We start from the raw sequence: 13,649 nt of genomic DNA, 5'->3' as shown, positions 1-13,649 counted from the left end.
TGTCTCCTGATGTGGAATATTAAACACACACACAGCAGCTCGTGTACATTAGTGCTAGTGATGTACGCTGCGGAAAGCCGCAATGCAAGCAGAAACCTGTTGGACAAGCTGGCTTTTATTCATCACTCATCAGCTGTCTTTGGATAGAGACTAGCCTAAACCTGTCTGGGGGATGAGTAGTATGGTGAGGTGTGTGTTTGTCAAGGTGAGAACAATAAATTAGACTTTCAGTGGTGTCCATGTAAGAAGGTGCCTCATATTGCTGATGCCTTTACACAGATAATAATAATAATAATAATAATAATAATAATGCTCATGATGTTGATTGACACTCCCACCAAGTCTACTATCACACTTGATCTCGACTGACATAGCAGAATGAAAAATACAAAATCTAAATCCACAATCAGTAGTTGTGTTATTTTGTACCTAAAGAAATGTTAGTTGGCCGTATGCTGACATCACATCCTGTTTCCTGCCTCAGGCCAAAGGTCTGGCAGTGAGTCGCCTCCTGCAGAGCTTCACAGCAGACGACGGCTTTCGCTTGGATGAAGAGAGCAGCTTCTCTGAGGGAGAGGAGGATGAGGAGGAGGAAGAAGAAGAAGAGGAGGAGGGAGACGAGAGCAACAAGTCTACGGTCCACCTTCCTCCCAACATGCCTTGCAAAATACCCGGTAAGCCCCGCAGTGACACGGCGATAATCATGTTTTGACAATGACTTTGCACGGTAATTATCCGTGTTAGGTATAAATGAGGTATATATTTCACACGCTCTTCCTCATGCCGTGCATCTTTCTGCTCGTCAGCCTTGCCCAACTGCGTGCTCAGCAAGGAGATGCTCGTGGACGGCCTGAAGATTCTGATCTCTAAAGAGGATGAACTGCTGTATGCCGCCTGCGTCCAAACATTGGACCTGCCTGACATGTACGCTGCAAACATTCATTCTTTCATTTTCTACCGATTATCCTCACAAGGGGTGTGGGGGGGGCTGGAGCCTATCCCAGCTGTCTTGGGGCGAGAGGCGGGGTACACCCTGGACCGGTGGCCAGCCAATCACAGGTCACATATAGACAAACAACCATTCACACTCACATTCATACCTATGGACAATTTGGAGTGGCTAATTAACCTAGCATGTTTTTGGAATGTGGGAGGAAACCCACGCATACACGGGGGAGAACATGGCCAAGGGTGGAATTGAACCCTGGTCTCCTAGCTGTGAGGTCTGCACGCCAACCACTCAGACACCACGCCGCCCCGCTGCGAACATTCATTCATTCATTCATTTTCGACCGCTTTTTTCTCACGAGGGTCGCGGGGGGTGCTGGAGCCTATCCCAGCTGTCTTCGGGCGAGAGGCGGGGTACACCCTGGACCGGTGGCCAGCCAATCACAGGGCACATATAGACAAACAACCATTCACACTCACATTCATACCTATGGACAATTTGGAGTGGCTAATTAACCTAGTACCAGGAGAAAACCCACACATACACGGGGAGAACATTGCCGAGGGTGGAATTGAACCCTGGTCTCCTAGCTGTGAGGTCTGTGTGCTAACCACTCGACCACCGTGCCACCCCACTGCAAACATACAAAGCACTATTTGTACATATTAGTCATATGTCATATGTAACCTATGCTTCTTGTTTTGCTTCCTAGATTTAGTGTTGTCATTGAAGGAGAGCGTGGGAACCGCCCCAGGATCTATTCACTGGAGCAAATCCTGCAGGAAGCTGTGAGTTTCAGCCTTGCGGTTCCATAAAAATCCTTTATAGCTTTTAATATATGGTGTCACATGAACTGTATTTATTTTTGGTTCAGGTTCTAGACGTGCGGCCCCAGACTGAGGCCATCCTGACTGCGGGGACGCGGGTTTGTGCTTACTGGAGCGAGCGTTCACGGTGTCTTTATCCCGGTTATGTCCACAGAGGTGAATGCAGCAAACACACACACACACACACACACTTAATAATGCACAATACTCATGTCATTCTGCTTCGGGGTGCTCCTGAAGGAGGTCCAGGCGAGGAGAAGGAGGGAAGCGTGATGGTGGAGTTTGATGATGGCGACAGAGGAAGAATCACACTGGCAAACATCAGACTTTTGCCGCCAGGATATGAAATCTGCTGTAAGTAGAACTTAAATACAACAATTGGTAAAACAATAGCACGTGAATGAAAACATACATTTTAAAAATACATTATCATTACTGAAATGAAACAATTATCTCTTGTTAGGTGCGGAACCATCACCGGCGCTTCTGATCTCACCGGGCCGCCGATGTAGACGCGGCTCAACGCAGGAGAAGAAAGACACGCCCACAGAGAAATCAGCCAATGAGGAACAGGCGGGGAAACCTCAAGAGAAAAGACCAGGTGAGAGATAAAGTAGATGCATCATAAACATCCTGTAGTCGAGAGGCTAGCTGGCTATATGTTAGCATTAGTAATGGTAATGGTTTAATTTCATTAATAGTGATAAACATGGCACGATGCCGTTGACTGTACTAACAGTACTGGCCGTTTTTGTAATGGTAATGGTTTACTTTCATTTGAACATGCATCAGATTACAATTGAATGCATCCCATAATCAGTTCCCAGTTCCACATGTCCAAAAGGAGTAGGAAGAAGCAAAGCTTATTAAATCCTACCCCTCCATCTGGTACTTTTACAATCAGTAACTGTTACATTTGTTCACTTCCTGCTTTCCTAATATAGTTTACAGTTATAGTTATAGTTATTTTTATTTTATTTTTGTCACGTTTATTTATTTTCACGTTTATAAATGTATTTTTTTGAATTTATTTAATTTTTTTTTTTTTTGGTTCAAGACTCTTCATCCTTGTATTTAGCAAACATCAACTGCTTGAATTGTTTGCTTGAATTGGCTCATCGTTGTGCATTGTTTGAGGCCCTTACTCAATCCATTCCATAGTTCGATTCCACTCATAACCCAGCTATGAAGTGAAACCTGCATTTTATCTCCCATATTCCCTGTCTGAGCGGTGGTGTGCAAAGAATCTTGGGATTGGGCTGGTCCAGGACGGTAGAATCACAGTACAGCCACCTAGCTGCCTTGAATGCAACCCTTAATCTATCTCTAAAATGAATGGATCCTGTTTTTACATGATTTTAGTAGAATTCCACGCCAAAAATAATGCTAATTAAATTTGACATGTCATGCTCCATTTTTTTTACTATCCCATTTTGTAAGCGTATTAAATATGTTTATAGCTTAGTTATGAGCGTTGTCATGCTTGTTTGATTTCCCACTAGATTGTCCTGAGAACCTTTCTATATTTCATCTATCTTTGGCTCAAACATACTGCGTTGTCTAAGACGTATGCAGTACATGTGTACTTGTCTAACGAGTAAATACATTCTCCACAATTCCCGCCTGTCAACCAATTACGTGACACCTACGAGTCAGCGTGAAGGGAGATATATGCACAAAAATTCCATTTATGCTCCGTGTAACCATATTAATGGTGATTTTATGAAGCGTCGTCAGTGTTTTTGTGAAGCTAAAAAAAACACGTGTCACTCATCACAATAACGCTCCAGGTAGCGACAGGTATTGGATATGTCGAAACCTACCTGGCTTGCTGGAGATAATGGTATTAAATTTCTGCAGAGCTCTTACTTCCACTATTAATCTCAGTCTGTTCCCAACAACTGTCACTTCATATTGATTCTAACTCCTCTCTGCCGTCATCTCCTTTTCTCAGTTGGCAGGCCCAAGAAAATCCACTCAGTGCCTAAGACTGCCAGCACAGCAGCAACATCAGAGTCGGACTCTCGAATTAAAGGCAACACTTCCTTGGTGAGCTGGTCTGCACCCAGGAAGAGACCCCCGGTTGACTTCTTCCTCTTCAATGGGACTTCTCGGAAAACCCAGAAGAGATCCCGAGAACGAGACATGGGGTTATTTCATCGCCCCGCCTCCCACTCGCACGCGCCAACAACCCCCATCAACGGCATCTTTGGCTCCCCTTTTGCAGTTGACTCTTTCAGCAGCATCGCCAACAGCTACTCTGCCTTCGGAGGCGGAGGGAGCGCCATGCCGAGGTGCTTGGTGAGCACCGCATCATCGACCTTGGCACCTCGGGATTCCTCTTCCTGTGCCCCGGGTGTCACCCTGGCAACGGGGAGCAAGAAGCAAGTCAGCGAACGAGACAGGAAGCAGTTCCTGGTGAAGCTGGATCATGAAGGTGTGATGTCACCTAAAACGAAGAATGGCAAGGCGCTGCTTCGACTCGGGAATGGAGGAAGAGGAGGTCGAAGTTTTTCATCAGGAGGCGCTCCGCTACGATACATTCACCCATCCTTGTTGGTGAAGGATGCAAGGAAAGGAGGCAAGGACAGACGCGGCCCCCTTTTGCAGAAAGACCCACCGTCCGGCGGTCATGGAGGCCAAACTGGAGATTACAGTCTGGATTACGCCAGCGACTGCCCGAGTTCTTACTCTGAGCTGGATGAGGATGACGAGGATGGTGGTCAAGATGAAGGGGCGCGAAGACGAAACACGTCCGTCGCATCTCATCGACACGGCGGCTTTCTCTCCCGCCTGTCAGTTTGCTTCTCCTCCTCGTCATCGTCCTCTTCCTCTTCGGGCTCCGTGTCATCCTCGTCCCTTTACTCCTCGGACAACGACTCCTCCTACTCGTCCGACGAAGAGTCCTCGTCGGTTCTCCTGCGCCGTGCTCTGCTGCAGCAGGACAAGCACAAGAACAGACAGAACTTGACCTCCGACCTATTGACCCCCGAGTCCACAAACACTAACTCCACAACCGCAACCGCAGCTCACCCTTACGGGGCCAAGACCGGCATCACCCACTCAAAAGGGAGGATGGAGAAATCTGAGGACAGGACAGAGTATTTGTCCGAAGGAAGCATGGCGGCCAAGACACAACTGAAGAGGAAGGAAGGAGTTCCTAATAGCACCCAGCATCTTAAACCTGCCTCCAAAGACCCTCAAAGGCACAGGATGTCGTCACCTGAGCCGCAAACCAACATGGCTCCACTGCTGCCTGGGCGCCAGCTGTGGAAATGGTCTGGTAACCCAACTCAGGTAAGAACATCCAGTAACAAAAACCGATGTTTACATGCAGTCCAGAGCCAGATGTATTAATATTAGATGCTTTGGGACTATATGGTTTTTGGGCCTTTAATATCTTCACCGCAATAGTCCTTTTATCGTCTTACAGAGGAGAGGTCTGAAGGGAAAAGCTCGCAAGCTCTTCTACAAGGCCATCGTGCGCGGCAAGGAGACGGTGCGGGTCGGCGACTGCGCCGTCTTTCTGTCGCCGGGCAGGCCCCAGCTACCTTACGTGGGCAGGGTGGAGAGCCTGTGGGAATCCTGGAGCTCCAGCATGGTGGTCAGGGTCAAGTGGTTCTACCACCCTGAGGAGACTCGCCTGGGGAAACGACACTGCGACGGCAAGGTAAAGTCACTTACGGTGTCTCACATAAATTCATCATCATAATTATAAATATTATAATTTCATAATTATGACATTTACCTGGAACATCAGTTGCCTTGTGCTGATTATTTCCATGTTGCAGACTAAAGAACATTAAAAGAACATAAAGATCATAGTTCACCACAGCTTGTTACAACTTAATATATAATTGACAGATTGGTAATCATTTAAATAATTCACCAAATAGAAGACAAACCTGCCAGGAGGTATTTTATCCCTCGAAAACTGTCTCCGTTTGAAATTAGTAGCTGTTTTTTATTTTTAATATAGTGTCATTAGCCGCTAGCAAGCTAACTAGTTAGCCTCCAATTTATTTGTTATAAACTAAAGAAGTAAAAAACGTACCACTTCCACATGGGATGGGAGAAGAACCTTTTTTCACTCTTACCTTGGCTTTTATGCAGTGTTAAGTTAATGTATGGTAAGGTAATGTAAGGTAAGGTAATGTCTCAGTGTTTTGTGTCATTACTGCGATAATCCGGCTGCAATAAAGCGAGAGAAAACCGCTATACAATAATTAACGCCACATTTTGATTCTCGCCTCTCCAAGAACGCGTTGTACCAGTCGAGTCACGAGGACGAGAACGACGTCCAGACCATCTCTCACTGCTGCCAGGTGGTCAGCAGGGCCGAGTACGATCACATGATCCGAGACCACAAGTCCGGCGCCGCGGGGAATGACCTTTTCTATCTGGCGGGAACGTACGAGCCCACCACGGGCCAGCTGATCGGCGCTGACGGCATGGCTATTGTGTCCTAGCGCCCACGGCTGCAACGTCCAAACCCATCAAGCTGATGGCTGCCATGATTGCCAGTCAGGACCAGACGGGATTGGGGCGGGGGCGGGGGAGGGGGGGGGTTACCCTGTGGCAGTTCTGGCACTCATCAAAGGAGTCTGCTCGGTTCTTCCTGTCACCTGAAGCAACAAGAGTCTTCAGATGCGTGCACTTTGGAGTTCCGTTGCTTTCAAAAGAGCGGGAAGACTGGATAGCAAGAAGAATCACTGTAAACCACACTGGTTTTGGAAAATTGGGAAGGTCTTATACTGCTAGTTTGATGATGAGGAGAGCCCCGACAGGACCAAAAAACACAAACAAATGCACTCATGCGTGTCACTGTGTGTGTATCACTGGTTGGAAGCAAGGATGACATCATCGGTATGTCTTTTAACGCATCGTCTGTCAAGCCATACACATCGATACCTCTCTCGCATCCGTCAGGTGCAAAGACACTTGTACAGGTATAGTTGCTTTTTTGGGAATGCGTGTGTGTGCGTGCATGGGAGACTGTATGTGCTTTAAGTAGCATTATGTGTACAATAATGTAAATACTATACATAGATATTTGTCCGTGTCTTTTTTATTATTTGATTGCAGAGCATTTTACTCGGATGTATGTTAAAGGCTGTTCCTTCTCTTTGAATGCACTGAAATGATCACAGATGAGGTCATAAAATACGCCTGATGTGAAAAAGCCTACTTTTTGGAGGCTAGAAAAGCTTTTAAACATGCGTCCATCAAATTGTTATTGGAACATGCATTTCCTGACTGCATAAGAAACCAAGTTTCTGCTCTTCGCTCATCTATTTCAGCCTGTATTTCTATGAAATGTAAATATTTGTCTGGCATCTAAAAGAACTATACCAAAGCACCTGTGAGTTTACACTTCATCGCATTAGAAGATCGTTTTATGAATCAAAATCAATCAAATCTGAATCCGGGACCCCTGCAATCATTGAGTTTTTTTTTTTTTTTAAGTGGAGTTACTCTCTTTACGCGTCCTCTTCATGTTCATCCAGTGTTGCTATGACAGCTCTCTCAGAGACGTCGTAGCAACATTGCACACTGCCCAGCTGATGCACTTGAGGTCTCTATGGCAACCAGAATGGCATCATGTGACTGTGAAGGACAATCAGCGCCAATCAATGGGACGATGTTGAGAGACAAAAAAAAAAAAAGGATCAAATCACAAAATGCTTCTTGTCACTTTTATTCCTGCTTTGCCAAAAATGTTTGTGTGTTTCTGTGTGTGTGTGTTTATGTGTGTGTGTCACATTGTTTTCCTCTGGTTCATGCAAGCCTGTGATGACTGTTGTATAGGATGTACAGACACACATGCCTTTTTCTTTCTAGGGCTTTGACTGACTTTTGACAACTATGTTGACGACAAATACTTTTTGAAATGTGAAACTGTTTTGTAAAAAAAAAAAAGGTTTAAAATAAGAAACACTGGATTCACTTCTGATCATCCCATTTGGACATATTTTCCTCCCCACTGGAACCTGCTTTGTATGGTTGAGATGGCCTACTAAAATATATTATTTCTTAATATGGAAGTATTTCATCAATATTTCCTCATGTACAAAATGACAAATATTTATCTTAATTTTATTGCCTTTTTGTGTTTAATTAAAACAAATATTTCTTAAGAAACGAGAAGCATCTGGAGTGTTTTATTTTGCTGTTTTTTCACTTTTCCTGTTGGGTGTGAGCTCTGTGAATAGCGCCTTGTGCTCATCAATGCCGATCATTTGTCAGCTGAAGGAAAATGGACCATGGGATAAAAGAGTGGAAGAATGGAAGGAAGATGGGTACGGAGGGGGCGGGGGGGGGGCTGTGGGCCATTTGAAACTGTAGCTGTGATAGATGTGTGTGTGTGTGTGGGGGGGGGGGGGGTTAGTATGAAACTGTATCTCGCCGGGTTTCATGAGAGAGACCGCGGGCAGGTTGTACAGGTGGGCCAGGTCTTGGCGATAATCAAAACGGAACAGAACCATTAAAGCAACAAAGCGCAGATATCAGCTTTCAACCTGTGTGGATTTCAAACCTTCACTTAAATGACAAATAAAAGTGGCTTTTGCTCCGGGGCTCGCCCCTCTGGCTGTTTACATCCAGATCTGATCCCAAAAGCTTCCTCTTTGAACAAAAAAAACACCAATTAACTATAAACATGGAGGATGTTTACACACCCATTTACATGTGGAATAGGTTGTGTTCAATGTCTATATCGGAACACATACATCTCAGAGCAACATAACGTTACACTATGTTGTACTTGGGTCAATTTAGGAATGCAATTTTGCAATTCCAAATTCAACTTGACGTTATTTAACGTTATTGAGTAAGCAGGAACATTGAGATTACAGGTGTGGAATTACTGGAACAAGGTGAGCCAATTTATTCCTTTTTTATATGAGGCTTCCTGTGAACATATTCACACCCTTTTATTTTTATGACACAATAAGCAAAGCTTTTGTGACACGGCTCATTGCGACATTAATGTCTGCGTTGGAGAATTTACCTTTGACCTCCAATGGCAGTCTGGTTGCCGTGTGCCTGTGGCATCAAAAAAAAAAAAAAAAAAAAAGCTATAGTGTTGTTTTAACTCTGGTCGTAAACTTCTCGACTGATAGCCACTCCTTCAGCAAGCGTGCCCCCCCCCCACACACACATCTCAGTACAGGAAAAGGTAGTGACTCACCATTTTTTCACCCAAACATCTTTAATGGTCCTTAGCCACTGTTTAAAATAGCAGGCTTTTGTCCAATATGTGTGTTTACGTTTCTTTGTCTACTGTGTTTTAGCAGGTTAGCTTGTTATTGCAGAGATATGAAACACCACAGCTTGCCAATGACACACACACACACACACACACACACACACACACTGCTCATTGGCTCCCCAATCAACCGACACCGTAAAAAACACACACACACACACACACACAGACGTTAAGTGCAGTCTTTGACTCCTTATCAGCAGGTTTGCATTGAGCTTATCTGGCTGACATTGTTAGACTACTTTACCCACAATGCTGCGGGAGATAGGGGCACAATGGGAGGCTAGGCCGGGGTATGAGGGTGCCTTCTGGGTTAATGGGAGAGTGCTTTCATGCAGTAAGAGCAAACATGCCACAGGCTCGGTGATATGTGTGTGCGTGTTTTGGTATTCATAGCCTTATGGTGACCACAAAATCACCAAAAGCTACGATAACAATAATAATGCCAACATTTTTTTTTTTTTAGAATTATTTGCTGGTATTTAACACTTTATGCGGTCACATCATGACCCATGGCATTAGGGTCTAATTTTTTTGAACAACGTCATTAAGAAGTGAGCTCTTTTGTCAGTCATACAGTTCTCTTTCTCTCGGCGGGTGGAGGCGGGGCCACTAGCATACACGCAGAGTGCAGATGAGTGTAACATACAAACAATTAAACTAGTAGACTGCAATATAATAGTATATTGTATTGTATTTTTTTCTCATGTTCTAATGCACATAAATATGTGTTCATATTTAACATAAGGATTGTGAATGTGTGTGTGTGTGTTTATGCAAGTGTGTCTAGATTGTTCCAAAGATATGGTAAAGAAAGCAAGTGAGAGGTGGTGAAATCCCGGTTTGTGTTGTGGTGTTTCTAAAGAAAGCCTTTGCGTTCACCATCAACTTGTCATGGAGGTAAATAAATGGATGCAGCTGCTGTGGGATGCTGCGTGTGTGCAGATAGTTTCAGTGTGTGTGTTTATGCGTTGAATGTGTGTGTGTGTGTGTGTGTGTGTGTTGGGGTATACTCAGGTCATTCATGGGTAGCTGTAAGGAGATCAGCTCTTTTCTGTGCCTCGCCTCATTTATCGTTCATATGAGCCCCTATGAGCTCGTCACCGGTATCCATCTTGTGTGTGTGTGTGTGTGTGTGTGTGTGTGTCTTCAATCTGACTCATTGGAAGTTGTGCAACGTATTCCGTGCTAACAGATGGTACACGTACATAAATCATGGCTTCTTGGCAGCGTGGAAGTCAAGTCCATGTTCTTTTTCTGCATGACGACACCAACGAAAACCCCCTTTTAGGACTTCTTTACCCATTACTACGAGAATTATGATCTGATCACAACATCTTTATTATGCGTGTACATGTGGTCTAAATAACAGAAAGATAAAGAAAAACAATAAGTGGATATTCTTGGGTGTGAATGAGTGTCTGGATAATTTGAGGATTGGTTGTGGAAGCCTATATTAAGGCCCAAAAAAGCCTAAAAAATATGAGCTGGAAAGCTCATATTACAAATATACAACATAAGATGGCCAGAAATATTTCAATATTGAACAAAGCAAAATTTGTTCTCAATCAGAAATCACTCCACACTATTTATTGCGCTCTGGTTCTACCATATCTTACTTATTGTGTGGAAATATGGCCTAATAACTATAAAAGCAATCTTCACTCACTAAATGTACTGCAAAAAAGGCCAGTAAGGATAATTCATAATGCCGCCTACAGAGAACATACTAACTCCTTATTTCTAAAATCACAAATACTTCAACTTGCGAGAGGAGAAATATGATCTCAGGGAAGAAGTACATTTGAAACACTTCTATGCTAGGACTACGTTATGCTAGCCATAGCATTTCAGTATGCGGAATCAAACTATGGAATGGATTGAGTAAGGAAATCAAACAATGCACAACGATGAGCCAATTCAAGAAACAATACAAGCAGTTGATGTTTGCTAAATACAAGGAACCAGTCATGATGTGCTATATAGTATATCACTATATTGACAGTTACTATGGTAACCATTATGTCATTGGATGCTCATATCACCTCCTACTTCGGTACGTGACAAAAAATAAAAAAATAAAAATAATTAAAAAAACTTTTAGGAAAGCAGGAAGTGAACAAATGTAACAGTTACTGTAAAAGTACCAGATGGAGGGGTAGGATTTAATGAGCTTTGCTTCTTCCTACTCCTTTTGGACATGTGGAACTGTGAACTGATTATGTGATGCATGTTCAAATGAAATTAAACCATTACCATTACCAAAAAAAGGCCAGTATTGTTAGTACAGTCAACGGCATTGTGCCACATCTATCACATGAACGAGGTCTCCGGGCACTGGCCCGGTTTGAGTGACACCGATACAGTATATAGCCAAACCCACAATCAGAAACTCCCAGCATAACGCACAGTAAACATTGAGCTGAATGAATACCTCATCAAAGCCGAGCGATTGAGTGCATTTTTTTCCGAGCTATCTTGCCCCGGTGAGTTTGTGTCCCCATCAGTCATCATAACTGCTGTATCGGACTCAGCAAGTCGAGCTGCAGACACCTGATAGCTGCAGCGTCACAAATGTATGCAATGAGAATTATGATCTGATCTGTATCTGTAACTGCCAAACGGGTCGGCCACAACCACCCTAGCGACTGTGCGGTGTATTTATATAAAACTAATGGCGCAACATCCTGCCCGTCCTCCATGCACACACACACACGGTATACAGTACATACCCCTCTCACGTCCCTGTATGTTCTTTCCTTTCCCTTTCAGGTCCACACAGGATGATTTAAATAGGTGTAAGTGTACGCCTGTCAGCCTGACACACACCGCAAATTAGCACTGGGTGACCGTCTTGGGAGATGTTTCTATACATGCGCTTTTATCACCAATTGAAATAGGAATTGACGGAACAGCCACGAGGCTAACAAGTAGACAGGCTGCCTTTCTGTACATTTTCACGAGCAGCGTTGCATTCAAAGGCAAAGACAGCACTGTCACTTTGTTTATATTCGATATGGAGTCATAATCTGCACCATGGAATATCACAATAGTAGCTTCCTACTGATACAAACATTTCAATATCATTTTTTTTAATACAAATACATGTATTTTAGACACAAATTTGTATTTATCATTATTACAGTCCAGCAGCACACATCATCATGTTCTGATGGTATAATTCAAATTAGATTTTCTACAACATATCCATAATAACTGGTATTTTTTTGAATTATTACATTTTAAAAATTAATCCCACCCTCCGCCATCTCTGTGTGGAGTTTGCATGTTCTCCCCGTGCATGCGTGGGTTTTCTCCGGGTACTCCGGTTTCCTCCCACATTCCAAAAACATGCTAGGTTAATTGGCCACTCCAAATTGTCCATAGGTATGAATGTGAGTGTGAATGGTTGTTTGTCTATATGTGCCCTGTGATTGACCCCGCCCCTCGCCCCAAGACAGCTGGGATAGGCTCCAGTGAATGAATGAATTTAAAAAATTGTACACACTGTACCACCAGACTTTTTCTAAAAATGTCTCAAACTGAGGATACACCAAGATCCAAACTACTTGTCTACCTCTTCTCTCAAAGAGCGCTAACAGCATAGCATTCCGTGCGTATAAGAGCAAAGATGTTGGCAACATTCCACGTTACAGATAGTGAATTATTGACTCTCCACACTTGAAGGAGCTTCCTGCATTGCAGCTGAGCTGACATTTATGAAGCTCCTGATCACAATCTGCATTGTGAGCAGTCGGAGAAAAGCTCAAGGGAACTTGTCTTCTGAAAGGAATGGTAATCAAGGAGAGTCTTCTTCAGGCTACCTACTGACCTCCATGGTGGCGTCAAACACGGGGGGGGGGTTGTTTTACAGCTGGACTTTCAAAACGTTTTTTCAAGGCAGGTAAAACTGCATTGATTGTGTTGGCAACAGTGGAATAAATGTCCAAAATAGTGGACTGTTTTGGAAAGCCAAGTAAATACAGCTGGAATAGGTGCAGATTCTGGAAGATCTTTCTATAGAGAGTCCACTACTCAATACAAGAAATTAAAAAAAGAAGAGAACCATTCCTTTTTGTTAAAACAACAACATACTTCTTTGTCCCATTTTATTAACTGACAAACATTTGTGTTGTTACCTTTTACTTGTATATGAAATACAGTACATGCAACCTTTCCTTCTCCAGGAAATATTCTGATACTTTGTTCCTGGTGAGTTTGGGTGTATAATCCTCCATCTTTGCCGTCAGATTCATTCATTCATTCATTCATTCAGCAGAACTTAAAACAACCTTGCACTTGATTTGTTGCTGGTGAGGCAGCGACAAGCACCACAGTATTAGTATTAGTATTAGTATTTCTGTTTCTATTGTCCGATTAGCAAGAACTATTGTGTCACACTTACAGTACATTAAAGACATTATACAGAATACAGCTTCATGGACCAATATTAACATTTATTTTGGATCATTATTCAGTTTCTGGTTGTTTTTAGGATGCCTCCACTGACTGCACGTCACTGTGTGCATGCATGTGTGTGTGTGTGTGTAATGGAGAGAGATACAAATCAAGAAAGACTGGTTTTCTTGTCTGTGGAGTTCATCAG

General features: G+C 43.5%; 1 protein-coding gene and 1 long non-coding RNA gene across 13 annotated transcripts in view; one reads left to right on the top strand and one right to left on the bottom strand.

Moving 5' to 3' along the window:
- The window catches only part of bahcc1b (BAH domain and coiled-coil containing 1b), a 62,816-nt gene extending 56,485 nt beyond the window's left edge, over nucleotides 1-6,331 (top strand). For all 3 annotated transcript variants that reach the window (XM_058062558.2, XM_058062557.2, XM_058062556.2), the window contains exons 20-28: nucleotides 485-674; nucleotides 807-924; nucleotides 1,662-1,737; nucleotides 1,824-1,932; nucleotides 2,017-2,130; nucleotides 2,240-2,377; nucleotides 3,731-5,073; nucleotides 5,210-5,446; nucleotides 6,036-6,331. In XM_058062558.2, coding sequence (XP_057918541.2) covers nucleotides 485-674; nucleotides 807-924; nucleotides 1,662-1,737; nucleotides 1,824-1,932; nucleotides 2,017-2,130; nucleotides 2,240-2,377; nucleotides 3,731-5,073; nucleotides 5,210-5,446; nucleotides 6,036-6,245 — 2,535 coding nt within the window. In that variant the 3' untranslated portion in view covers nucleotides 6,246-6,331. The remainder of the gene's footprint in view (nucleotides 1-484; nucleotides 675-806; nucleotides 925-1,661; nucleotides 1,738-1,823; nucleotides 1,933-2,016; nucleotides 2,131-2,239; nucleotides 2,378-3,730; nucleotides 5,074-5,209; nucleotides 5,447-6,035) is intronic.
- Nucleotides 1-13,649, bottom strand: part of LOC144898118 (uncharacterized) — a 58,868-nt gene that overhangs the window by 17,423 nt on the left and 27,796 nt on the right. For 6 of the 10 annotated variants that reach the window (XR_013627012.1, XR_013627014.1, XR_013627017.1 and 3 more), the window contains exons 4-5: nucleotides 5,525-5,568; nucleotides 430-5,433 (exon numbers count right to left, since the gene is read on the bottom strand). This is a non-coding gene — a long non-coding RNA (uncharacterized LOC144898118). The remainder of the gene's footprint in view (nucleotides 1-429; nucleotides 5,434-5,524; nucleotides 5,569-13,649) is intronic. The other 4 variants (XR_013627020.1, XR_013627016.1, XR_013627013.1 and 1 more) reach the window with 4 other exon arrangements.

This window comes from Doryrhamphus excisus, linkage group LG2, assembly GCF_037039965.1.
Source record: "Doryrhamphus excisus strain RoL-2023G ecotype Guam linkage group LG2, RoL_Dexc_Guam_v1.1, whole genome shotgun sequence".
NCBI classification, from domain to species: domain Eukaryota; kingdom Metazoa; phylum Chordata; class Actinopteri; order Syngnathiformes; family Syngnathidae; genus Doryrhamphus; species Doryrhamphus excisus.
Note: the sequence above shows the minus strand (reverse complement) of the source record. Positions and strands in the feature narration are given on the sequence as shown.